The 26,010-nt window shown below is 41.1% G+C and overlaps 1 protein-coding gene and 1 non-coding gene across 2 annotated transcripts; both read left to right on the forward strand.

Annotated features, from left to right (window-relative positions):
* Positions 1-31: 31 nt before the first annotated feature.
* Positions 32-103, forward strand: trnae-cuc (transfer RNA glutamic acid (anticodon CUC)). The gene has a single exon. It is a non-coding gene; the product is annotated as a tRNA-Glu (tRNA).
* Positions 104-17,780: 17,677 nt separating this feature from the next.
* gata4 (GATA binding protein 4) lies at positions 17,781-25,626 on the forward strand. Its single transcript, XM_053445912.1, has 6 exons — positions 17,781-18,545; positions 23,148-23,314; positions 23,411-23,536; positions 23,863-23,944; positions 24,118-24,281; positions 24,881-25,626. Exons 1-6 carry the CDS (start codon positions 18,029-18,031, stop codon positions 25,004-25,006), a joined length of 1,182 nt encoding a protein of 393 aa, XP_053301887.1. The 5' UTR covers positions 17,781-18,028; the 3' UTR covers positions 25,007-25,626.
* The last annotated feature ends 384 nt before the right edge of the window (positions 25,627-26,010 follow it).

Consider the following 26,010-nt stretch of genomic DNA (forward strand, 5'->3'; position numbering starts at 1 on the left):
TTAACGCACGTGTTGTCATCAGATGCAACAGTCCCTGGTGGTCTAGTGGTTAGGATTCGGCGCTCTCACCGCCGCGGCCCGGGTTCGATTCCCGGTCAGGGAACTCACGTTTTGCTGTTTTGAGTCAAGATCGTTCAACGATTCTGTCGGTAAGATGATGTGACGTCGGCCTGAATAGTATTCCACCAATTAGCAGTGCTGTGCATTTTTTTTTCAGTTCATGCTGAAATAAAGTGGATTCACTCGGTCTAACGTTTTCGATCACATCTTTATAAAACACCTCATTAGCTTAACACTAAAAACCATATGGGGGGGGGGGGGGGGTAATGTTTTTTGAGAGAAGATTCCAGATTCATTCACTAGACTGGCACTCAGTAGAGCTCAACAGAGCCGTATAGGTTCATCCATGCAGCTTCCTTCTATCAAGTTGTGTGGTTATTGGTCCAGTAGTTTATTACATAAACCTGTTGACTGACAAATCAGAGATGAAAACATAACCTCCTTAGCAGAGGTAATAAAACCTCCACCCATTTATCAAAGAAATGTCACCGACATTAATAATTATTAGAAACACAACAGTAAATTTAAAGTAGAATGAAATGTTTCGAGAATATCTAAATAGTTGATGGGTAATTTTCTGTTGGTCGACTTATCAATTAATTTATTAAAAGCAAATTTCCCCCTGCTACTTAGTCTATAGGGTTTTATATTGTGTTTTATTTACATTGTATATATTAGTTTATTGTTGTCGTGCACTGATTTTTGGTTGTACATCAAATTGCCCTTGAAGGATATTAAAGATTTTCTTTTATGGACAACGTTAGTTAATCACAAGCTGCACAAACCAAGCTAGAGCAGCAGAGGAACCCAGCAGCCAGCAGGGGGCAGCCTCAGGACATCACAGCAGACTGATTCTTGTAAGGCGTCCAATATGGAGGACCATACATGACTTAAGTAAAAATAAATAAATAAATAAATGTATAAATAAATACAGAAATAAATAAATAAATAAAAAAGGAAATAAATTAATTAATACAGAAAAAAATAAAAAAATACCTTAATAACAACAGAAATGTCAAAATAAATGTCTTAAATATATTTGCATATTTATTTATTCCCTGATACATTTCCTTTTCATTTGCAGTGTCCTTATGCTAATGAGAAAGGCGGGCCTAACCTCAGTCTCGAGCAGGATTGGTCAACTGAGCTACACACACACACAGAGACACGGGCAGTGACTGAGACTTGAGCTCTTCACCGTGAAACAGCCGGTTAGTGACTTTGTAGAACAGTGGAAACACAGCTTCTCTGGTCACATCTGCTCAGAGATCAGCGGCTTCATGATCAGAGCAGAAGCTGCAGGTGGTTTGTACCGAGCTGGAGTTTCTGTTTCCTCCTTCTCCTCTCGGCTCGCTCCTGAACTAACCTGAACTAACCTGTTAACTTGAACTAGTTCATTTTAAGTGTGAACTGGGTCAACGCTGCAAACAGCTACTGGACACCAGTCAGCATTGAGAGGCAGACGTAGGGCTGGATCATTACACTCCTGTGACCAATCCTGCATGAGACTGCGGTTAGGCCCGCCTTTCTCATTGGCATAAGGACACTGCAAATGAAAAGGAAATGTAAGAGGGAATAAATAAATGTGCAAATATATTTAAGACATTTATTTTGACATTTCTTTTGTTATTATCATATTTATTCATTTATTTCTGTATTCATTTATTTATTTCCTTTTTTATTAATTTATTTATTTCTGTATTTATTTATACATTTATTTATTTTTACTTAAGTCATGTATGGTCCTCCATAGTCCAAAGCCAAGGTTGAAAAAGTACTGGGTTATTCTCTAACAATAGTTTTTTAAAGTATGTTACATCATCCAGTATCTAAAAGCCAAAAATATAAAAGTAACTTTTAAGTAAGGATGTCAATTATATGTAGTAAGTGTTTATCAAACGCTGCATAAAATGACACGGACACACACACGATAATTTGTCCGTCTTCTTATAGCGCTTAGTTCCTCATGGCAAATATCATGTGGTGTGGCCTAGTCGATAGTGTGTCCGTTCTTCAGCAAGAAATTCCCGGGTTTGAAACCCCACTCATTCCATTTTAAAGCTGGCAATATACTGAAACTTAAAATTGGCAGGAGTTTTCCTATTATTATAAATATCTTATTCTATGTAAATGTAAATTAATGAAATATAAAAACAGGAAAAAATGTAATAAAAAAAAACAAACAAAAAAACTGCGCGCGCAATTCCTGCACAATGGACTTCTGCGCACATGTGCGCAGTAGGCTTCTGTGCAGGATGTGCGCAATGGGCTTCTGCGCAGGATGTGCGCAATGGGCTTCTGCGCAGGATGTGCGCGCACAGTTTTTAAAAATTTTTTTATTTAATTTAATTTAATTTAATTAAAAAATATATATATATTTTAATTTATATTAAAAAAAAATTATATTTAATTTTTCGTCATCATCATCATTTCTCCGCGCTGGTTCAGGGGTAAATGATGCTGATCTTCACAGGTGACTGACCTACATTATGTGTGTGTGTTGGTCCTGGTTCTTCCCGGCACTACGCTGCCGGTGCGAACAGACCAAGTATTTAACATGGGCGAGGAAAGGAGGTGGAGCGCTTTTCCCAGCGCTTCTACCTCCGGTGCGTCCCCGGGGTTAGAGGATGATGGTGTGACGGTAATGTATTGTTTTACATTGCATGGGTCACGTCATGATAAATCAGTCTCCTATGTCGCCTGTACCAGGAGCCGCCCCTTTCACTGGTTATCTTGGCTCGCTGTCTGGCTGGTAACCGGCCGTCCGGACCGCTCCGTGAATAAGGAGGAGGAGATGTTTCTTTACTTGGAATGCGGCCACTTTATTTCGCGGATATACAGCAGGAGCAACACTCACTTCTCGTTATACACACACTTTTAGCGTCTTTTCCAACAATACCCAGGTGCACTACGTCACACACTACAGACTTTCCTTAAAGGGGCAGGCCATACCTGCAACACAACAGCTCTCAGTCTCATATACAGATGGCAAGAGAAAGCAGAGAGGGATTTTTACACACTGTCTGATAAAGATCCCGACAGTAAAGGCAAGAGGTAGTGATGGATAAGGTTTACTTTAACAAGTTAAGTCTTTCATTCTCACTTTCCACCTTAAAACTATGAAATGAACTAGTTCAGAATTTAAATGTTGATATTTTCTATATCTATTCAAAGAATGAATTTCATCATTCAGTATTTCAGGTATTGTACAATTAAACCTTTTTTCCCTTTGTTTCTGCACAACATGGGTGAAAAATAACCGGTATTGATTTCCTGTGTTATTTCATGCATGAGTGTTTCAATGCTATATCTTTGAAATAAATGTATTTTATCATACATGTCCTGTTGCCACCAGGGATCACTGGGATTTTAAGTCCTGATTCTGTGCAGATGGCATCAGGCCGGGACTCTTGTCATGCATGGCCAGTTTGACGTAAATTGGACAGTGTACGTCAGAGATTCAAGAACCTTGAACTTCGATGGTGATTCATAAAAATGTGACGACAAGCCACGGTAACACCATGTGACAAGAACTCACCATTTGAGCTGGTTTTAATCTCCATGGAATCAAAATGACACTCACCGAATATGAAGTTGATCTGATGAAAGCTCTAGGAGTTCGTTAAAATGGAATTGGTAAAACTATTCACGTGTTCAGGGGTTCTGGAAACTTGGTTACATTGGAATTATAAATGTGATTTTATTTACAGTTTCATTTGATATATTTTGACTTTAGAAAAATGATTTGCCATCTCTGGTGTTCAGCATATATACCACTAAGTGGCGATGTTTCACTACAAATGCTATAAGAGACAAAGGTCAAATGTGGAGGAAGTATAAGGAATATAAAACAATTTATAAATAAAATAAATTTTAAACATGTTAATCAACATATTCAGTAAGAACAATGTAACTTACACGAAGTTTAAAAGTTAAAGAAAATAACCAAATAGATTCTCCTGGGTGAGTGAAGAGTATCATTTAACTGCAGCATTTTTATATCAGAAAAGACTGGTGAAGTGAAGAGAATTATGTTCAATAATTGTCTCTATAATTGTAAATTGCATATATATATATATATATATATTTGAATGCACTGCAGTGACTCTTCTCTGCCAGTCCTTACAATAAAGATCAGACCTATTTGAGCTGGATCTTTTCTCGAGGGAGAGCAATGAGACAGACACAATGTGTGTTTGTGGAACTTGGGTCCCAGGAGGCCCTGTCAAAGGTGGGGAAAGGTCCGAGCGCCAGGGCGCTTCTGATTGGACAGCTCCGGAGTTAACCAGTTCCTGGCTGGCTATGTATCTTGGCAGTTATTTTGACAGACGCTATCAATGTGAGAGAGGAGATAAGTTGTCTAAGGGATCGCCATGGCGCCGGTGTGTCCCTCCTCCGGCCTGTTCAGACTCTCGTCATCCCTCTCCAACGCCCCCCTCCTTCTCCTCTCAAACACAGGATTGTGAGGAGGTGGGTGTGGGGGTGTTTGGTTGGGAGCGAGCTTTGTATTGGCAGGGACCCTGTGGCTCTTGGTATCATTGTCCCCTTCCAACACCATCAAAACCTCCATGTGACGCAGAATATAAGACAGCTACAAATATCCCCTTCTCTGTATTACTTTATTTTTCCCCCTCCAGTCCGGTGCTCTCATACTGACATTTCATTATTTCTAAACTTCGAAATATAACTTTTTCACTTTTACTGCAAAAAAACAACCAAACCCTAACTAAGATGATGTCTGGGAAAGTTCTGACTGAGGTTTTCGCTGAGTTATGTTTTCAAGATGTGGCGTCCATCAAACATTTACTGTCCCTGGTCTCACTCTTATATAAAATCACTACCGTATATCAGCCTCTGATATTATAATTTTTATAGTACTCCCCTGTCAGTTACAGACACACACACACACACATACACACACACACACAAACACACACAAACACACACACACGGAGGAATTTATGTTGCCGAAGATGAGCTGAAGAGCAGAAGAGGCCCCAAAAGAAAAGATGGAGTGTGTTTTTCTAAGCTTTCTTGTCTCAATATGTTTTTATTTATGCCACTAAGAACACAAATCCACACATCCAGGTCTTCAGTTGGGCTTATCGAAATCTTCCTTAGAAGAGTGGAACTAGCAGCGACTTAAATGATTCAAATCTTGGCTATATGTCCTTTTTTAGTCGGTGCCTTGGTATTTCTAAGAAAGCTCAATCAAGTCGATGCTTTATCTAAACCTCTATAACCAGCACAGGCCTTGGAGAGATTTTAAATCATTTTGCTTAGACGTCACACACTTCCTAGCTTAGACTACAGCCACCGATAACTTCAAGTACACCGTGGCAGCAAGAAGCCGCGAAACCTAAACACCGAGAAAGGATATGTCACACAAATGATAATTGATAGGAAATGCGGGGCTCATAATTCTTTATAATGAAGCAAACCTCTAAAAAAAAGAGAAAAAGTGCGGCAATATATTATAAAAGTCTCCAATCAGAAAGTGTTTATGTCTATGAAAAGATAACAGACGCTATTAAACTAAATAGGATGAGATATTTGAAATAGTGTATAAATGAATGACATCAGGACGGAGGGTCCCACTTACAAACAGCCAACAGCTCTGACACATGTGTAAGCCTCACACTGAAGAGGTTGATTCAATGAAGGAGGTGAACTGTCACCGAAACAACAGCTGATAATCACAAACAGTAGCCTAAATGTTATTTGTGTTTTAGTTATTGCTATCAAGACTATTTGTCAATTGAAATTTATACTGGTCACATTTTCAAAACCTGTGTGTAAGTAATTTAGATTATTTTCAAATTTGTATGCTATTCTCATTCTTAAGTGATTTTTGTTTGAAGATGAGCAACGTGTAAGGCAATTCTATAATAAGGACTTTAATAAAGTATAAAAAAAGAGATGTCAGGTGTTTGGCAAATGTATTTAAAGACGTATTCAGATATTCACTGAGCATTATTATGTCTCGATAAAAATATTAGTAAAGACATTTTCTGTGTTTCAAAGAAACAGTATGACATTTTGGGAAATATGTTTGCAATTATGGCAACTTAAGCAGTCAGTTAGCTTAGTTGAGGCCTATAAGGGGATAGGTTTAGGTGTAAAACTAAACTGAAACCTTCAAAGCCCAAACATGTAGTTTTGTACACTTGTTTTCTCTAATAATATCACAAACAAGATACAATTCATTAGTGACATTTAGAGGCACTGGCTGGTGGATCTTTAGCTTTTTCTGCTTGTTTTAACAGTCTTTGTGCTAAGCTAAGCTAATGCATGTTAATTACACTCTTCATATTTACTGCAAAGACAGAATAGTGGTACCGAGCTTTACATTAAACTATATAGGAAAGAAAGCTAGTTAGCGTATGGGGCCAAAACGTCCAAATATGTTTATCATGGTGCAACAATACATTAGAAATTGGGGAAAGACTAAATTTGGTGTATTGACAAACAGATTCTGATGCCTGATCCTGGTGAGAGCTAAGATTATCGCAGGAAGTACTGTGGTTATGACGCACCACAATGGATGTGATGGAGACATTCACCACTCCGCTGGTGGTCTCGTCCAGACTGGCTGAGAGACCACCATGAGGTCAAAGACCCACTACACACACACAACACACACACACAACACACACACACACACACAGACTGGCCACTTGCAGCAGCCAGTTAACGAAGACAGAGTGGGGAATCACAGTGATGGAGACATGGCTTGAAATGGCTCGATACCAGTGCCACTACACCCACTGTCAATCTGCCAAGTTGGCCGACACACTGCAGCCGTGACCTTTCACCCAGGAACTGAACGGCAGGAAAGGGGTTATCTTTTTCTTTTTTTTCCGCTTTTGAAAGCGGACGTCCAGACCGTGCAGGAGCCGGGCAGGGAAGGAGCAGACAGCGGAGGAAACCTGACGCAGAGATGGACAAACATCTTTAAACACATGTACAAGCTGTGATCTGCTCTTTCTTTTATCACATGACCGTGGTGGGGGGGTGGGGGGGTGGGGGGGGGGTGGGGGGGGCTGGGGGGCAAACAGTGCATGGTTGTTTGTCCTGCTTATCAGTGGTGTTGTAACAAGTGGGGGGAACACACAGGCTTACCTCGATGCACATGCATGCATGCACATATGCAAAGAGACCTCACCTCTGGCGAATATGGAAAAAGCTGTAAAAATGAAACAGGCATTGGCTGACATCAGATAACCTTTCATGGAACCAGGAGGTCATGCCAGCAGACGTATATTTAATGGAACAATGATGATTCTTCCTCAATCTCCTCTGATCCTCTGCCATAAAGAACGGGCTTGTCCTGTACAGTAACGACCATTCTGCAGAAGAATAAAACTCCCCAACTCACAGGTACAAAATATGAGCCCCTGAAAACACTGGCCGATAAATAACAGCTATAAATTCCCATGTGAATTATGACTGTGGCTGCCAATTTAGGATTGTGCAATAAGTCAACTTTACATGTATTCCTTTGAGAGTCTGAAGATATAAGGAGCATGTTAAAGGTAACATGAGTGTGTGTTTACTGTGCCTGAGTGTCTACATGTGTACGTCTTTTGATGTGTGTGTGCGTGTGCGCTTGTGTGCACTCAGACATACACTCCCACTCTCACACTCAGACTCTGGTTTGTCCAAGCCAGCGCCACATCAGTCCATCATCGCAGATATGGCTCGCGGTTAGATAGCAGGTCTGGCGGCGCACAAGACATTTTGTCCACTCTGTCATGTTTACTTAAAATGATAAGCTTTGATGGATTCCCCACGAGCTATAGACGCCACGGCACAACGCACACACACAGACTCTCTGCATGTCATTCACACATGCGTGATTGTGCACAAAGTGACACACATGCACGATACAAGAAAAAAGGATTAAAAAAGTGGAGCGTGTAGAGACAAGTAGAATATTAGCAAGAAATGCAAACCTAAAAGTACATTCTATAGAACACATGCGCGTATGAATACCTAGATAAAACTTTAAGTTCATTTCGGGGAAAGACTGTTTGAACAGCTGATGAATAAGTGTTTTTAAATCATTTTGCACCAAAGAGACGGGTCAAAGTTTCATGCGCACAGGAGAAAGCCAAAAAGCTGTCAGAGGAGGGGAGTAGATGTTTTTAAAAATGGATTCCTCGTGTGATTTTCAAACCCTAACAAGACACGTCCATGAGCAGCTTCTCCTAAAGCTCAAATACATCGTTTGAGCTAACCTCTGCTAAACCCAGGAATAAACAAATTCAAAAACTGTACTGGATGAATTCCCCTCTAAATCAAACACCGTCTCGATGTTGCACTCTGATCTGTTGCTCGGCCTGCGCAGTGTTTCCATTGGGTCGGTTTACTTAAGCCTGGCATTTGTCCAGGTCACAGACCGCTCTAATACAAGTGCTCTGGACCAATTAAAAAGACTAATGAGGCCTGAACTTATCACAACACCTCAGGGGCAGAGAGGCGGGGAGGCAGGCAGCATGGTGCAAAACCAAGAGAGCGAAACAGACGGCACACGTTTGATTGGAAGGCGATCACATATTGATAAGTCAATAATAATTCTATTCAAAAAGAAAAATGTTATCTACAAAACAAGAGAGGGACAGTTCAGTTCAAACTATTGCAGACCTCAAACAAACCAGTTTCCTGCTTTGTGACCTGCTGTTTGCAGAGTCATGCAACGTGGAATATGAACTCAGATCACAAAGAGAAAGATCGTGTAATCCCTGGGTTCTTTATTCAAGCAGCAATAGTTTGTCTTGTTGTAGTAAACGGCATTTGCTTTTACCCCCTGTACCTACAGGGGGTAAAATCACCCAGCAACTGATATCTTTTCACTATGCCACATAAACATATACACAAGCTACAGCTGCTGCATGATTTCCCATGCATTGTGCAATGTTGTACGCCCAGTTGTTCTTTAGCACATACATGTGTGCCAGTACTATTATATCATTATTCATCATTACTGATTTATGTGCAGGAATAGACTCAATGGGGACTGCAGGAGGGCTACTGAGACCGTTGCATGCAAAGAAATCACCTTTAACCGCTTGAGTGAAAAATACACCTGCAAAGTCAAGTCCAACTGGAGTCCTGCACACCACTGATCTCCAGTTGTTAATCACAATCCTAATGAGACAGCCTGAATAAATTGAGATTAAAACAAATAAAAACGTTGGAGTCAAATTGCATCAGGTAAAACTGGAAAATAAGCTTAGTGGTACAGATTTGTATTTGTTAAGAGCCATTTTTGTCAAACCCATTCTGAGTGGTTTGGTGGTACAGTGCAAAAAGGTTCCTGGTTGAAATCCCGGCTTGGCCTTTCTGTGTTTGCATGATCTAAAGGTGGGAATGGCTGTGGGTCTCTGGGCCCTGTGATATGATATTTGTCCAGGATATACCCCACCTCTCACCCAGTGACAGCCGAGTTTAGCTCCAGCCCCTCCACGTCCCTTGAAAGGATAACGGTTGAATGGAATCATTACGATGCTGTCACCTTTACTGGCTTTGTTTAATCGTTCCTCCTCGTCACTTCTTCGACACTGATACCATGATAAAATCCAAAATATTTCATAAAAATGTCCTGTGCATATTTTTCTGAGCTCCTATCGATAAGGCCACAATATTTCTATATGAATCCACAGAGGATTCAGCTTCTGCTGCCAGAGTGTCATATCAGCATGAAGCTGTATTTTCTCCTTTATCCACACATCAAACCGTTTTGCAGTGAGAGTGCACCATGAGTGCAGCTATAATTTTTCCTCTCGCACATCCATTCACCTCCACTCCCCAGTCTCCCACTTGTTTTACAGTTATTTACACCCAAGTGCGCCATGGCCACTGGTGAAATTTAGGGAGTGTGCGTCTGACAAAGAGAGTGAGAGAAAAACGACAGCGAGAGGTGGAGGATAAGCAACTCAGAAACAACGCTCCCTTTCTTTTCGCTGCTTCTTATTATACATCTCACCCTTCCTCTCGCACTGTCAAGGCCACTCTTTTCTTCCTCCTACTCACTCAGCCAAGAGGAGGTCAGACTGAGAGAGAGAGAGAGAGAGAGAGCAGTAGACACACACACACACACGCGAAGGAGAAATCCAGGACTGACCGACCGCAACCATTGCAAGTCTTCTCCACCTTATCCAGGACAACACACTGATAAGTGTGTCTCCACTCCCCATCCGACAGATCCATCTCCGCAAGCATCTGACACACACGTAGGAAGATGTGGAAATATATATCTGTCCTTGTGTGTGTGTTTGTGTGTGTGTGTGTTTGTGTGTGTGTGTGTGTGTGTGTGTGTGTGTCTGTGTGTGTGTGTAAGTGGCAGATTGATGCTTCATTTTACTCCCATTCACTATAAATAAGTCACACACAGGAGTTAAGACGGACGCTTTTTGTGGCTATACCCTGATGTTGCAGGATGATAATTAAATAAGGTTGTGTGTGTGTGTGTGTGTGTGTGTGTGTGTGTGTGTGTGTGTGTGTGTGTGTGTGTGTGTGTGTGTGTGTGTGTGTGTGTTGCACGTTTTTGGGAGTGCTGCACCTGCAACTAATGATGTGAAACTTGCCAGCTTGCTGCAGACCTCCACTCACTCCCAACAGATCAAACTTGCACCTGTTGACCCCCCCACCAACACACACACACACACACACACACACACACACACACACACACACACACACACACACACACACACACATGACAATAGCCATTCCACCACTCAGGGCTAAGTGCCTCCTTAACCTAGTCTCTGGTAATTAATTCCCAGATTTTTTCCCCCTTCAGTGAATTAATGTTTCGTGGCCTAATACCGACCCTGACATCAGAATCTGTCAACCGCCCGCAGCCACAGCTTTTTTATGGAGATACATGGGCTGACGATGAGTGTCACAAAAAATAACCGCTGCTTCATCTTTGACCTAAACGACAGCTTCCCTCTCCATGTGCTCTCAGGTTTAACAAGCTGAGTGTGTCAAATGAAAGTCAGTCATGAAGGAAAATAATAAACTGCATAAGACAACCGTTTAGCTTCTCCATAAGTGGATGTGAAGATCCTTCTATTGAGATGTTTGCTATTTAGGAGTTTTAGAAACAGCTCATTATCTCCACAGTTATATTTTCTGTGGAGAAGATCCATGCGTTTATTTTACAGAGGCTCAAATAGACTGTCGAGTCCATGAACGTGGAGGAAGCTCATAGAGGCTGGTTTTTGCTCCTGAGTAAAGGTTGTGGTTTTAAACTTTATGAGCAAAGAACAGACAAAGCAAAACATTTTAATTATCAATGATGTATTTCACCTCGTCCCCCATGTTTACATAGTACACCAGCAATACATTGATATGTATTAAACTTTTGTCATATTTCCACATATTGTCTCTTCAATTGTGCAAGATTCATCAGTCAGGATGTGGATAGATGCACATTATTCAATTTCAAAGGTAAAAAACACAATATGTAACAATTCTTGGGTAAAATGTTAAAAAAGTAGAAAACCCAGACCTAAGTTATGTATTTTTTTTGACTACATAATATTGAAAATAATTCCAACAATGTTCTGGCATCTATCTACCTATGATGAAGGGAAAACACACTGCTAACCAGTTAGCCAGTGAGCCAGTAAGCCAGTTAGCTAGTTAGCCAGTTAGTCAATTAGCCAGTTAGCCAGTTACCGATTATTCATTGCTGTTTGCTGTGTAACGTGAATAAAACTTTAATATATTACATCACGTGTGAACAGGATTTGCGCCTGCATGTCAGATTGATAATTTATTCATCAGCAATCACAACAACTCCCATGATCCCACTCTGCTTAACGATGTCAACAAACTAGGCCTTTTGGTATTGTTCTAATTGAGAGACCCCTAGGGGCCAAAGTTGAATGTTGGTCCTTTAAACTGAGTTTACTTAATGATGTGTGAAGTGAAGATACTGGTCTCACCGTGAAAAACACCCATCATGTGTACGAATGTAATTGTAGAAACTCTCCCCAGATGAACAGAACACCACAAATATACAAAAGGTGTGTGTGTGCTATTCGACAAATTAATCTCACGTTTATTTCTTCGTGTTTGTGTGTTTTCTTGGTGGACGTGCGGGGCCACTGGGTCGAGCTGGGCTGGGCCCGCAGTTCCCACAGCCTGTGCGGAGGCAGCCTCTGCTTCGCTATCAGACTCCGTCTCCGGCCCCCCTAGCACCAGCGGGCCCCCCTGACGTCAGCCTTGGCCTGATAACGGGGTCCACAGCAAGCATGGTGGAAGGGGGGGGGGGGGTTTGGGGATGGAGGGATGAGGTGGAAGGAGAGCGGTCGTCCAGCAGGGAGGGGAGGGATGGAGCGGAGGGAAAGGGGTTACACTAACAGAGCCGGCGGTGGATAAGACCCCTCAGTCAGATAAGACAGAGCGGAGCGTGGAGCCTCTTTTGTTTTCCATTGCTCCTCCTGTCTGGTGGCATCTCCCTTCTCCTCCTCTCTGACATTCCCTCTCTCTTTCCCTGTCCTCTTTCTGCTCCTTTTTTTTTCTTCATTCTTGAACCAATTTGTTCCCCGCAGCCCCTCCTCTCTTTGTCCAAACTGAAATATTCCTGCTGTTATCTGGCCTGTGAGCTATGACAGTCCCTGGATTGAGGCACCTTTCCTCCTCTGGCTTCCTCATTGTGTTTTTGTTTTCTCTTTCAGTGCTTTCAGAGCGGGAGGAGCCGGCTTGTGACGGACAGGAGGAGAGAGTTTTGGACGTTGACAAAAACGTGGCACACGCTTGTTTCCAATCCTCATTCTCTCGCCCTCACAATCTACATCTTCTTACAAAACTTTCGCAACAGTGTCACATCTTTAACCATCTCTGCGTGAACTCTGGGTGAACTCCTCGAAGACGCCTCAGTCCATTGTGGTGATGATGTCACCTCACCTTTGCCTAACCTGAATCTTACCCCTGACCTGCCCCTGGACGTACGAGCAAACATCTTTCCATCTGCCCGCCACATCACACTGCAGCTCAGTCCCATGTATCAGCATATTAAACACTGTGTGTGTGTGTGTGTGTGTGTGTGTGTGTGTGTGTGTGTGTGTGTGTTTTCCATATTTGTTCTTCAGACCTTCTCTTGCCTGCGGACTTTGGCCACTTCTTATCACAGGGAGAGGGACTGGGATCCCTGAGTCCTCACTGCTAAAAATAAATTAGCTCAATAGCTTTTAGCCCACACACTCTTAGTATCATGGGATGTCCCGCTAAGAGATATTAGCCAACCAGACTGGTTGTGGAGCTTTGAATGAATGGGATTTCTTACTTTATGGCTGAGCTTTTCCAGCGAGCAACACCCAGGAGTGGAATTTCAAATATTAGCATACGAGCGTCAAAGAAATATTCAAACGTTTGTTTTTTGTGAATTGGTTAAGTAGCTTTACAAACTTTGGACACCACAGGGAACAAAGGAGATTTTGATAATTGGATTCTTATCATGTGTAATTGAGTGTTGGCTGATGTGTTTGCGCTGCTCTTCAAACAGTGTGAACCAAGAGTCCGATTCAGCCCTTGAGCCCGACACATGAGAACCTGCAACCGAGGAGTTAATAATTTATTAAAAAAAACACACTCCTGGTTAAAGCTGTGTGTGTGTGTGTGTGGGTTTGTGTGTGTGTCTTGCTGAGAGGACTTGGGTCTCCCCGTTGTGACTCCCTGACCTTACCTGCTCAAACACACTTAATCCACAAGCATAACACACAGATACCATAGAATAACACACAAATCCCCATGTATAATCCTACAAGAAACTTGTGCCTATTCAATTAATCAAATAATCACTAATGCTATATAAATATACATAATATAGTACCTCATTGAGATGTGACCAGGGTGCAAATGTGTATTTAATATAAAATTAATTTAATTCATGTCGGTTAATTGAACTAAATGACTCATCCTACCCTCAAACTCAGCTTTAATGTCCAGTAAGCCAAGAGTTTAAACAATCCATCCATTAGCTGCATCGCTTATCCTAAAAGGGTCGAGGGGGGCACTGGAGCTAATCCCAGCTGATGTTGGGAGATGCAGGGTACACCCTGGACAGGTCGCCAGTCTATCGCAAGGCTGACATATAGAGACAAACAACTACTTGGACGCTCACATGCTCCTATGGGAAGTTTAGAGGAAGCAGAACTAGCGCAGGCACAGAGTGAGAGCAAGCCAACCCTACACGGAAAAATGTAAATTTCAATTCTTCTTCTGACCTGTGTTATATATTTTGTTGACTTGTGTACTCACATCATCCAAAATGTTTCCAACAATGTTCAAATCCAGAGAAATCCACAATTTTAATTTCTTTCTTTAATATTTAATTTCAGTTGAATTGCGTCATATCTGCTTTAACTCTGGCTTTGGCCGTCTCTGTTACAGTTTATCTTCTGGGGCAAACAGCATATGATAAAGGAAAAACACACTATGAGTAATTTAATTAAAAACAGCAGTCAAACAAACAATAAAAAACAAGGTCACTTGTCACTAAAATCATCCAGAAGCTATAAAAACCAGGGGGACAGTCCCATTTACAATTTATTTCTAATGTAACAAATAAAAGAGTGTGCCATGAACTTATGTTTTCTCAAATTGTAAAATACCTGATTTGAAGTTCTGACTGAATAAAGAAAATAAGTCAAAGAGGTCAAACCAAACTAAATAAACCGAACAAAGGGGAGTAACGTGCGAGTCATCAGATGTAATCACGGGTCTTTACGAGCTGGTTTCACACACTGTGAGGGGATATTGATTAGCACTGTTTTCACGTTTTAACATTATCACATGAGTGAATCCTCAATGATCAGTGCTGATCAGATAAAACAGTTAACGCGAGGAAGAGCTGATTCAGAAAAAAATGAGAGAGAAACGAAAGAGGAATTTCAGCTCAGTCTGCAAAACGAAGAGAGCGACTGAGTGACATGTGTGTGTCTGTGTGTTTCCCTCATCTCTGCTAACAGGGTCTTCTGCCTCCTGGGTTCTTCCTGCTTCTCCATTGGGTTCTTCCTGCTTCTCCATTGGAAGTCTTCTTCCTGGAGCCAGGAGTCTACTAGCTTCAGTGTGTGTGTTTGTGTTTGTGTATGTGTGTTTGTGTGTGTGTGTGTGTGAGGAAGAAGGGCCAAAGAAAGTCACCGACCCCAAATGATTGAGCCGCTGCCCCAGCCAGGACGGGGACAGTTTTCCGGGTGCCTGGTTTGGAATTGGAGACAACCACACACACACACACACACACATGCATACGCGCAAAAACACATGCACACACTTTCTTCTGCAACAGTCGGCTGCTGTCTGCCACATTCCAGCATCTCTATCTGGTCCCTCACCTAACACCTCCTCATTCATACACACGGACAGCAAACACACACAGTTGCAAAGAATCATGGTTATAAACACACAGACAGACACACACACAGCTCTGGCCTCTGTCACTGTCAGTGATACAGCCTGGCATGTTAACACACAAATCAAAACACAACCTGTACAGTAGAATAGCAGAAAAGAGGATGAACTCGGATTTTTCCCTGTATTTGTGTAAACTGTTCACCCTTTATTCTCTCAGATATTACCATACTGTTCTATTCATCTCCTCTGCACCGTCTGACCTTCTATACATTAACTGGAGCCATAAAAGCATGAATCACTGACTGGTGTCCAACTTTGCGCCCTCGCAGGTGAACAACACTACGCCCTGATATTATTAGCCGGCTATTGGTGGATGTGTAATCAGCCTGCAGTTACACATTGATGACAGTTCCCCATTTCTGCACCGCCTAGATAGATAGATAGATAGATAGACAGATTGCCATGTGTATACTATCCCTGCCAGCCACACCAAATAACACAAACTCATAGATATCGGTTTCTTAAATATAGCTCTCTGTTTCATCAAGATGTCTGCATTATAAATAAAAAAATCTGGGATCCGGGTTCTTTCCTGATCTCTATCGCATTCTTCCACCAAATTTCTTGGTTATCTGTCCTGTAGTTTTACCATAATCCTGCTAATAAATAAACAAACCAATAAACAAACAAACAAACGCAGATAAATAAATTTACATCTGCAGGACCCTGGAGGGTCAAAGTGCGAGCTGTCCAACTTGAGTTGAATTGGTTGTAAAGAAGGCACAGGGTGTGGTTCTTCTAGGACACTGACATTATTCAGGTTTTATTATTTGATTTGATTGGTTACATCTTTTAGTTTTTGTTTTCACTATGTCCCTTTCACAGCAGGAATTGGAAATCATAGCTGTGATCAAGCTAACATGCTGGGGACTGCAATGGCATAAAATACAGAGATATGAACCGATGGAACAGAATCACAGGGAAAGTTATTTGTTATAGAGATTGGAAACATATATAACTCTAAAAGCATCATTAGTTAAAGCTCAACTTCCCTAAGTTTGTGTATTTTTTGTATCATCTTTTTTATTCCAGTACCATTACAGAACAGGCCTGTATGCTTATAATGCAATTATTATATCACACACACACACACACACACACACACACACACACACACACACACACACACACACACACACACACACACACACACACACACACACACACACACACACACACACACGCACACACACGCATTATGTGTGTGTGTGTGTTTCTCCAACCTGTGCGGCAGCTTGTGCAGAGTCACATAATTCACTGGGAGACTGTCAGTGGGAAGTGGCTGCACAATGAAATGGCCTCGTGTGTTTACGTTTCACTGGTGTTGATGACAGGTATAAATCCGACCAAAGGCGTCAAGCATCCATGCGCCATTCATCATCTTTGTCACGACGAGAAAAAAACAACAACACTGTGGTGAAAAGTTTCAAATAAGACGAATCAAACCAGTAATAACGACTGGTCAGATCCTGCTGGTTGCAGCTGATATATCCACACATGCAGAGATTTATCTTTATGCAGTGGTCCTCGAAAATATCTATTAATGTGTAGAATATTTATCCAACACACACAGGCCTGTTTCTATCAGATGAGATAAGTGGCTCTCCCCGATTATTGAGACCTTCGAAAGGTTTAAAAACTGATAAGCTTATGACCACGTGCTTATAATCCATAGGTCAAACATGTATTGATCACTTGATCAAACCTTCGTTCATGATCCAATTTATCTTGTAAAATAAACCAGTAGTTTTATTCTCAGTTAGTGGGAGACATGTTTTTAAAACTCTATGAGATTATGACTTCAAACACCACCAGGGGCCAAAACGGGATCGCAAAAGACACACAAGAAACACCGACGAGTCAGGAACAAACTTATTTTGTGTAACTTTTTACAGATATTTATAAATTTAGTAAAAAGTAATGAACAGCATCATTTAGAAATAAAAATGGATCTGCTTTTACAACCTCGAACTGAAAAGAACAGAGAGGTATTCGTAAATTTAAAAAAAAGGAAACAGCTCAAAATTATTACCAAAACCCCAAAACATCATGGGGATTTTCTTCTTAATTTTTTTTTCGATAAGTAGCCAGTTTATACGAAAGCATTTGTCTTTTCTCTTTATCAATCAGCATCAATCAAATCCACCTCAGATATTTGGATACAAATAAACTCCAATCTGGTTAATCGATTCTGAAACTCGAAATGATCAAACATCAGGGAGAGAGAAAGAGAGAGAGAGAGAGAGAGAGAGAGAGAGAGAGAGAGAGAGAGAGAGAGAGAGAGAGAGAGAGATGATAACAGCTGGATCTTGATCACAAGGTGAAGTCACTCACTCCTCCTCCTCCTCTCTCATGTCTCGTCTCTCACTTTCCTCTTACTTTTTCTGCACGTTGTGTTTGACTCCACAACACATCTGATTTTTAACAGGGACCACAGGTGATTGTGGATTTTCCGCGTTAACACTCGGTCATTTTGTGCGTAAAAGCATCCTTCATTCCTCCATCTGTCCACACGGATGTGCAGCCTCAAGGAGAGGATATGTACCCGGGCATAATGACCACCAACCACGGACCCCCTTCCTATGAGGCCGGATTTCTGCACAACGCCTCGGCGGGCACCTCCCCGGTCTATGTGCCCACGACGCGGGTCGTCACCCCCATGATCCCGGCGCTGCCTTACCTCCAGACGCCCGGTGCGTCGCAGCAGAGCAGCCCCGTGTCGAGCCACTCCGCCTGGGCGCAGCCGGGCGCAGACTCGGTGTCCTCGTACAACCACTCCCCGGTGTCCTCGCGCTTCACCTTCTCCAGCAGCCCACCTATGTCCTCCGGGGTGGCCGCGGCCCGGGAGGTGGCAGCCTCTTACACCAGCCCGCTAAACATCTCCGCGAACGGCAGGGAGCACTACGGCGCCCGGGGCCTCAGCGGGTCGTACCACAGCCCCTACACGGCCTACATGACCCCGAACATGGGCGGAACGTGGCCGGCGTCCCATTTCGATAGCCAGGTCCTCCACGGTCTCCAAGCCGGTGCTACTCCAACACGGCATCCAAACATAGGTAAGCAACCGGAAATAAAATGCATTCTTAAGAGTCATACTGAAAATGTTCTGCATTTCCCGCAATAATATGTGTTTGAACTTATCTGACATCCAGCAAAAATACGAAAAGGTCAACCTATCCGCTTCAGACGAGAAAGGAATACTTTAAAAGCTTTTGTATATTATTAAGATTTGTCAGGAGTTAATTACAATGCACCAATGGCTTTGAAAACACACGTGAAGGAGTTGGAAGTTTGAATCACTATTATTATGAAATAAAAAAACAGGTTCTGCTGCAGAGATCATCTCAAAATGTTGACATGCATCAGTGCAGTTAATAAAAAAAATTATGGGAAAAAGGTTTGCCTGTTGCTTAAATAATCTCTTAATTTTTTAGCCAAAGGTTGAGGCTTTGACAGTGAACTAATATTTTGCAATTATCTCAACGTCCTGAAATAGAAAAAATACAACAATAAAGCAATATAATACGATACATTGTATGATTTATATTTTGTCAGATAAAAAATACAAATTGATTATACGTCATTGACTCGTAATGAAAATGTTATCTTTACGTTTTATTTATTTTTATTTGAATGAGGAAGACTTTTATTAACTATATTGAACTCGTTAAACACTCATTAACATCATAACGAATTTAAGACAGTTATTCAGGCTGTGATTTATAGTATATTATAATTATTTATAATATATATTTACAGTGTTGGGTCAGAGAACAATTAAAGTCTGAATATCACTTTGTATAAAATGGATTCATTACGTGTTTTATCGGGAAAACAAATCGAAGAAATAAAAAACAATCTTGTTCTTATTCCTGAACTAAAAGTTAGAAAACAATTTACCATAAACCACACTATTACAATACAATGCATACATTTCAACATGTATTACTTTTATTAACTAAATTGACATCTAAACTCAAAGCAACATTAAGTAGCTGATTTAATTAAATCCCAGAAAATGAATACTCTTAGCCTACTGATGAAAGAAAACATTTAAATATGTTCAAATATAAAAATGTAAATTTCTGTTATCAATCAAATAGATAATCTGTCAAATTGGAATATTATAATTAGATAATATAGATATGGAGTTATAGATTAATTTAACCTGTCGAGTTCTTTAAGTGTATTGTTGAGTGTTTAAATGGCGTACAAAGTTAACATAAACATTTTTCTGAATCAAAGTGAATGAAGTGATATTTTAATATAATAAGTGATAAATTAATATTTAACTAAGGCTGAATTGATAGCACTGTTTATGAGGATTATAATTTATGAGCTGTGTCATGAGCCTGTGGATCAGTAGAGATCGGCCACCCTTTTTTTTACTGAGGATTCAATAAATTTCATATTATACACATATGTTATTTAACAGTGGGCTGCAGCCGATGCCCTGATCTGACTGATGGATCTTTAAGTCACTGCTGGATCACAGCGATTTCACAATGTATTGATTGGACTCAGGTTGTCAGGTTCCTTTCCCGATGCTTTGACTTGCATCTTGTGTCATCTACAATCAAATGGGAGTTAGTTGGACCTGAGTTTCTCTACAGCTGCTGCAGGGCGATGAGGCCTCGACCATTTCAATCCCTCAATCTTTTCTCTAAGACTGTTTTTTCCAATGAAGTATCACTTCACTTACATCCAATTTACATCAGTTGAATTCCTCATTCATTGCTATTAGCTGCTCTTACTCTCTGGCCATTAATGGTTGACCCGTGTGTTGATTATGTGAACAGCTTTAACGGTCTCATCTACAAGGTCGTCCCCTTGAACCGTTTGATGAAGAAACATCAGCTATTAGAGATAAAGAGCATTGATCCAATCTGACCTCTTCATCTGATTAGGATCACGCTGAACTCACAGTGTGGCCTCTTCACTGATTGCTCCTATTTATTGATGCAGGAAAAGACAGAGACTGCATCTCATTGTTTTATAACAATGTCAAATGAAATCAAACATCAGCGATTCATTCAGTGGCAGTCAGTCTTAAAGTGAAAGTCTCTTTTGTTGGTGAAAAGAAAGGAAATGTAACTTTTCCTCTGAGTCAATGACAGAAGGAAATCATCATCAACATCACAATTGGCTTTATTTTAATGATAAATACATTATTCTATTTGAATTTTAATATTAATGACATAAAAAAGATCTAATTCTTATTTACCCTGATACTTGAACTTAAATTCTTGCTTTTGAAAATAGCTTTAATTTATTTTATAGTACATCTTGTGTTTCCAGAGAAACATCACAACTACTTCGATGGTTTATAAGCAAATTGGTTAAAAACTTGATTTTAAATTTTTTTTACACTAACCCTAACCCTAACCTTTTTTTTCTATATAATTCTTTCTAACAAATGGTCTTAAATTGTAAATGTCAATAAGACAAGAATTCCTTCAAGTACAAGAAAAGCTTTTTTATGATACTCTTTTGGATAACACATTATTTTAGTTTCTAAAATGCATTATGACTCTGATATGTATGAGTTTTAATAAATAAGTAAAAGTGATGACACTTAGCTTTAAAAATTATAATTCCCATTACAAGAAAAGCGCCTCTAGTATATAATATCGATATTATTTATCGATATTATTAACAAAGGTATCAACAGTAAAAGTGACAGTATAGATTTTATCATTAGATTATTACTGATATAGTGAGTAAATTATGCTCTTAGTAGCAGTAGTTTAATGTAAAAGGTCGCATTATATTTTCAGGGTTCATCATGTGTTAAATCTCAATTCGTAAAAAAATATTTTATTCATTTTTGGAGAAAGAGTACGTCAATATTTCTCTCTGATGTAGATTTTAATGCACCAGACTACAAATACATTACCTTTGTACTTAAGTACAGTTTTGAGTAAATTAACTTAGATACTTGAAAATGGCCTCTCTAGGTGTTAAATTGTGAAAGCAGTACACTGATATCGTGTTGGTTGTAAATAGTTTGTAAAATAGCTAATGGTTTATTAAATTAGATAATTTGTGATATTTTAATGACAAATGACTTATATCAAACACTTTGAGACCTCAGCCATCAGATGTAGTGGAGGAAAATTATAATAATCCAACCTGAAATGTACTAAAAGTATCAAATATACATTGTCTTACTCTGTCCAGACAGTGACTCTTCTATTGCGTCTTTCACTCCATGTTCACCTTTGGTCTCCTAAAGCATTAGCGTGGCTGTTTTTAAACTGCACCCTGATAGTCGGCCTGTATCTGATAGAAGATACACCCTGACATTTGTACAGCGGAAAAAATAAAACCCTCTGTTCAGATAGATGTGGAACGCTGCGGTCATCTTCTCTTTGTGTATTGTCTCCATGTTGATGCATTGTGTTGGCTACTATTGCTGCCTGGCTCAAGGTTAGCCTGGCCCACTGTGTCTTGTTGGGCTCTCGGCCTTGGTGGAGGCCTGCGTGCGGCTGTGTATCCGATCGGTTACCGTTGGAGGAGCAGTTGGTGGCCAGGTTTACACTCTCTGAAGAGGAGTAATTATGGAGAGTGGAGTGTGTGGTTAAAAACACATTGTGACGCCAGTCAAATGTAAATTTTTTCGAGTTTTACGTTGAGGTTTTCTGCAGTTTCTCAAGCTATGTTTAGGCAAATTGAGGTCTTTTCCCCTCTGTTTCTGTGGAGATACTTTGTGATGTGTCAGATGAGCGAGTGACGACTACATTCATCAGATGTCGTGCTATCTTTGAGGCAGAAGGAGATGTGACATACACAGAGTCTCTATTTGAATACGATGAAGCGCTACTCCGTCTCTATTTCCAGCCTGCTCTTTATCTGCTGGGGGAGTTGGGAGATAAGGGGGGAATCCAGGCTGCTGTTGTGTGGGCCTTTTGTAACTGTGGGCCTGCGCCTCCTGCTGGTGTACAGATGTCCCTGTACCATATAACCAGCCTGTCAGGGACTGTTTATTAAAAAGAGGATGGAAAGAATGTCTGTGGCACAAGCCCAATTGGAAGTTCATTTTATCTGAGCATAAGTGATATAATTCTTTGGTTTCATGAAGGTAGGGTTTGCGAAGTAATACATATCAAGGCCCTACAGTCCCCTTCTCAGAACACGTTTACATTCTCTGGATCCAGGTTCAATGAAAATGTTGGAAAGATCTAAATTTTTTTAAGAAAGTCAATTAGTTCTTCCCTGATCTGTACTTTAAACGTCCACCATGTTCCGTGATAAACCGTCAAGTAGTTTTTGCTTATTCTTGCTCACAATCACACAAACCAACCCACGAACAAACGGACTGGGGTGAAAACATAACATCCAGGGTTCACCTTTTATTTGACATGTAAGTTAACACAGGGTCAACGCTACAATGAAAACTGTGGGATGAGAGGCACAGGTCAGCTCAGCAATGCAATAAAGTAAAAGAAGCTCAATATAAAATAGTCAAATACAATACTATACTACTTTTTTTACAGAAATCAAGTGTAAAAACAGGCAATCAAACAATGATTAAGATTATTTTAAATCTCGGACTGATTTATCGTCTGTGCCAGTGAAGATATTCAGTCAATTATCCTTGAACCAAAAGGAACATTTCCCTCAGCTAACCTGATTTCTCCCTTGTCATCTCTGATCAGATTTGTTCGATGACTTCGCTGAGGGCCGAGAGTGCGTGAACTGTGGGGCGATGTCGACCCCCCTCTGGAGGCGGGACGGCACCGGCCACTACCTGTGCAACGCCTGCGGGCTGTACCACAAGATGAACGGCATCAACAGGCCCCTCATCAAACCCCAGCGACGACTGGTGCGTGACAGCCGGACTCACAATCAGCTCGTTCTTCACAGATCTTTTCTTTTGTGACACATGAATAACCCTCTTCTCTCTCTTTACTTGAATCAGTCTGCCTCGAGAAGGGTGGGCCTGTCCTGCACCAACTGTCACACCACCACCACCACCCTGTGGAGACGAAACGCAGAGGGCGAGCCGGTCTGCAACGCCTGCGGCCTCTACATGAAACTCCACGGGGTAAGAGACATTTGATCACATAGTCTAGACAAATTCTTAGTTGACCCTAGGCATCATATTGGTGAATGTCTGCATGTCATTCCAATAATAATATAACTAAGATAAGACAAGTAAATCATGTAACATTGTTTTTTCTTAGAGCGTTTGCTGTTTTTTTCTTTCATCCCTAAAAAAAAAAGGTTAGACCACTAGGATGACAGTAATCCATTTTATGTGATAAACAGGATATATAGTTTTTGAAAAGATATCTTCAGAAATTAGCAGGATTTTTTTTAACTTAATATCACATTTTACTTAGTTCTCTGCTCGCCTTGGTGTCTCGACAGGTACCACGACCCCTGGCTATGAAGAAAGAGGGGATCCAGACCCGCAAACGCAAACCCAAGAACCTCAACAAGTCCCAAACCGGTGAGCTTCAATGATTCAATGGATTTTAATTAAACCATGAGTCAAAATCCCTGCAGACATTTAGATTCCCTCGGTTATTGACCTTACCGGTTGAGTGTGTATTTCATGTCTCAAGGCCCCACTCGTGTGTTCTGACTATACACGTGACATGACCACGACTCTGTGCCTCACAGGGACTCCAGGCTGTGAGGGGACTCAAGTCACACCCTGCAGCACTCCCCGCCACGCCACCGGCAGCATCAGCCTCAGCAGCGGCGGCAGCACAGAGGAGCCTCGTCAGATAAAGACAGAACCGGAGGCTCACAGCTTGTTCTCACACCACAGCGCACACTCACAGGTGAGACGCTGAGAGATGTCAGAGAATATTTAGGAAACCAGGTGGCAGAATAGCTAGAGGCACAGTTCATCATCAGCTTTATCTGTCCAATAGTGACCTTATGGCATTACAGACCAGGAAGAGACAGTTCAACTATTGTTAAGACCATAGTCTGTACATAAAAATTGACGTAGAGGTTCCGTAAAGTGAAACTATTGCGGAAGTGTGTGAAGCCCGTGTTCTCTTTAATGACCAGCAGAGGGTGACTCCACTGGCACCAGAAATCAGTCTGTTTCTATAGAAGTAATTGAGAAAACCAAGAGCGTGACGATCATTTAGTAAATAATGGTCCAATCTAGAGTCAAACAGACGATACAGCACCATAAGCACTGGGGCATGGATATCGCGTGATTGACAGATATGACAAAATGCCGGACTCAAGGCTACAAAATGGCCATTCACAAACCAAAGGGTGACGTCATGGCTTAGACATAATTATTGTAAAACAAAATCTACAATATTTAATTTGATCTTTTCCTATCTTGGAAAGGAAAAGTGGATGTTAGTGGGATGGGCTAATTGTATGGGTCGTCTAATCGGTTTCTTCTGTTTTTCTATAGATTTCCGCACTGCCGGCCTACATGGCAGCTCAAGGTGGAGCCATTCCTCTCAAGATGTCCCCCGGGGGCCACAGCGGATCCTCTGGATCCAAAGCTGAGCCGTGGAGCAGCCTAATCCTGGCTTAGAAGACCTACAAACCAGAACCAACTCATCTTTAAACTCTCCTGACAGACAAGAGTGCTGGGAACGTGGACCACTGCTGTGGATGCGGAGGACTCCACCCAGCAGTTTGTGCAGTGCAAAGATATGAGACAGGGAAATGAAGGGCGCTACAAAGATGGACGTCTGCCGGGATGGAGTTTGACAGTTATGAAGGAGCAGCTCTGTGATTCGACCCAAACGCAAACTTTTGATATGTAAAAAACACCAACTTTGTTAGACAAAAGGTTTTCTCGCAATGGGAGTGTGTGACACAAACTGTGACATAAGCCAGTGACAAATAACAGTAATGGTCAGACTTTATCTCACTGAGTTATTTTTATTTCAATAGATTTTTTCATTTTGAGGATAATATTGAGGACAATCTCCCAGAGAAATGAAAGTAATGAATTACAGCAGGACAGTTTAGCTCCATGGACCATTCATATAAATAAGAAAAGAAACTTACCTGAGTAGTACATTTGTAAAAGATGTCTGAACTCAATAGCAATGTCTCACAATGGGACACAACATATGTGCTGCTAACATAATGCAACACTATGCAACTTTTCATACAAAATGATTTTAAAGGTTCACTGACTTGGAATACCCACTCCTCACCCCAAACATCTGTTCTTGTTCAATGCAACCTTGGTGAGCGGTTATGATCTTCTATGAGAAGTGTGGAACTAGTCAAAGCTTCAATTGCCAAAATCAAGTCCAGCAAGTTCCTTCCAAAGGAGTAAAAAAAAAAAAAAACGGTGTTTATCTTCATGTTCAGCAAAGAAACATTTAAAATAAGCAGAGTTCTCAACAGAGTTCAGTGCATTTGTTACAGAAAAAGCTTCCTGTTCAGGAAGCCGGGGATCATGGGTAATATCCACTGTTCAGTTGAGTCTCAGCTCGGTCGGTGGGACTTTGTTTTTCCTCTACATGAAAACCACTTTATCGCTCGGACATGGAGCTCAACAGAATGAATCACCGCCCATGG

This window comes from Pleuronectes platessa, chromosome 17 (genome assembly GCF_947347685.1).
Source record: "Pleuronectes platessa chromosome 17, fPlePla1.1, whole genome shotgun sequence".
Classification (NCBI taxonomy): Eukaryota; Metazoa; Chordata; class Actinopteri; order Pleuronectiformes; family Pleuronectidae; genus Pleuronectes; species Pleuronectes platessa.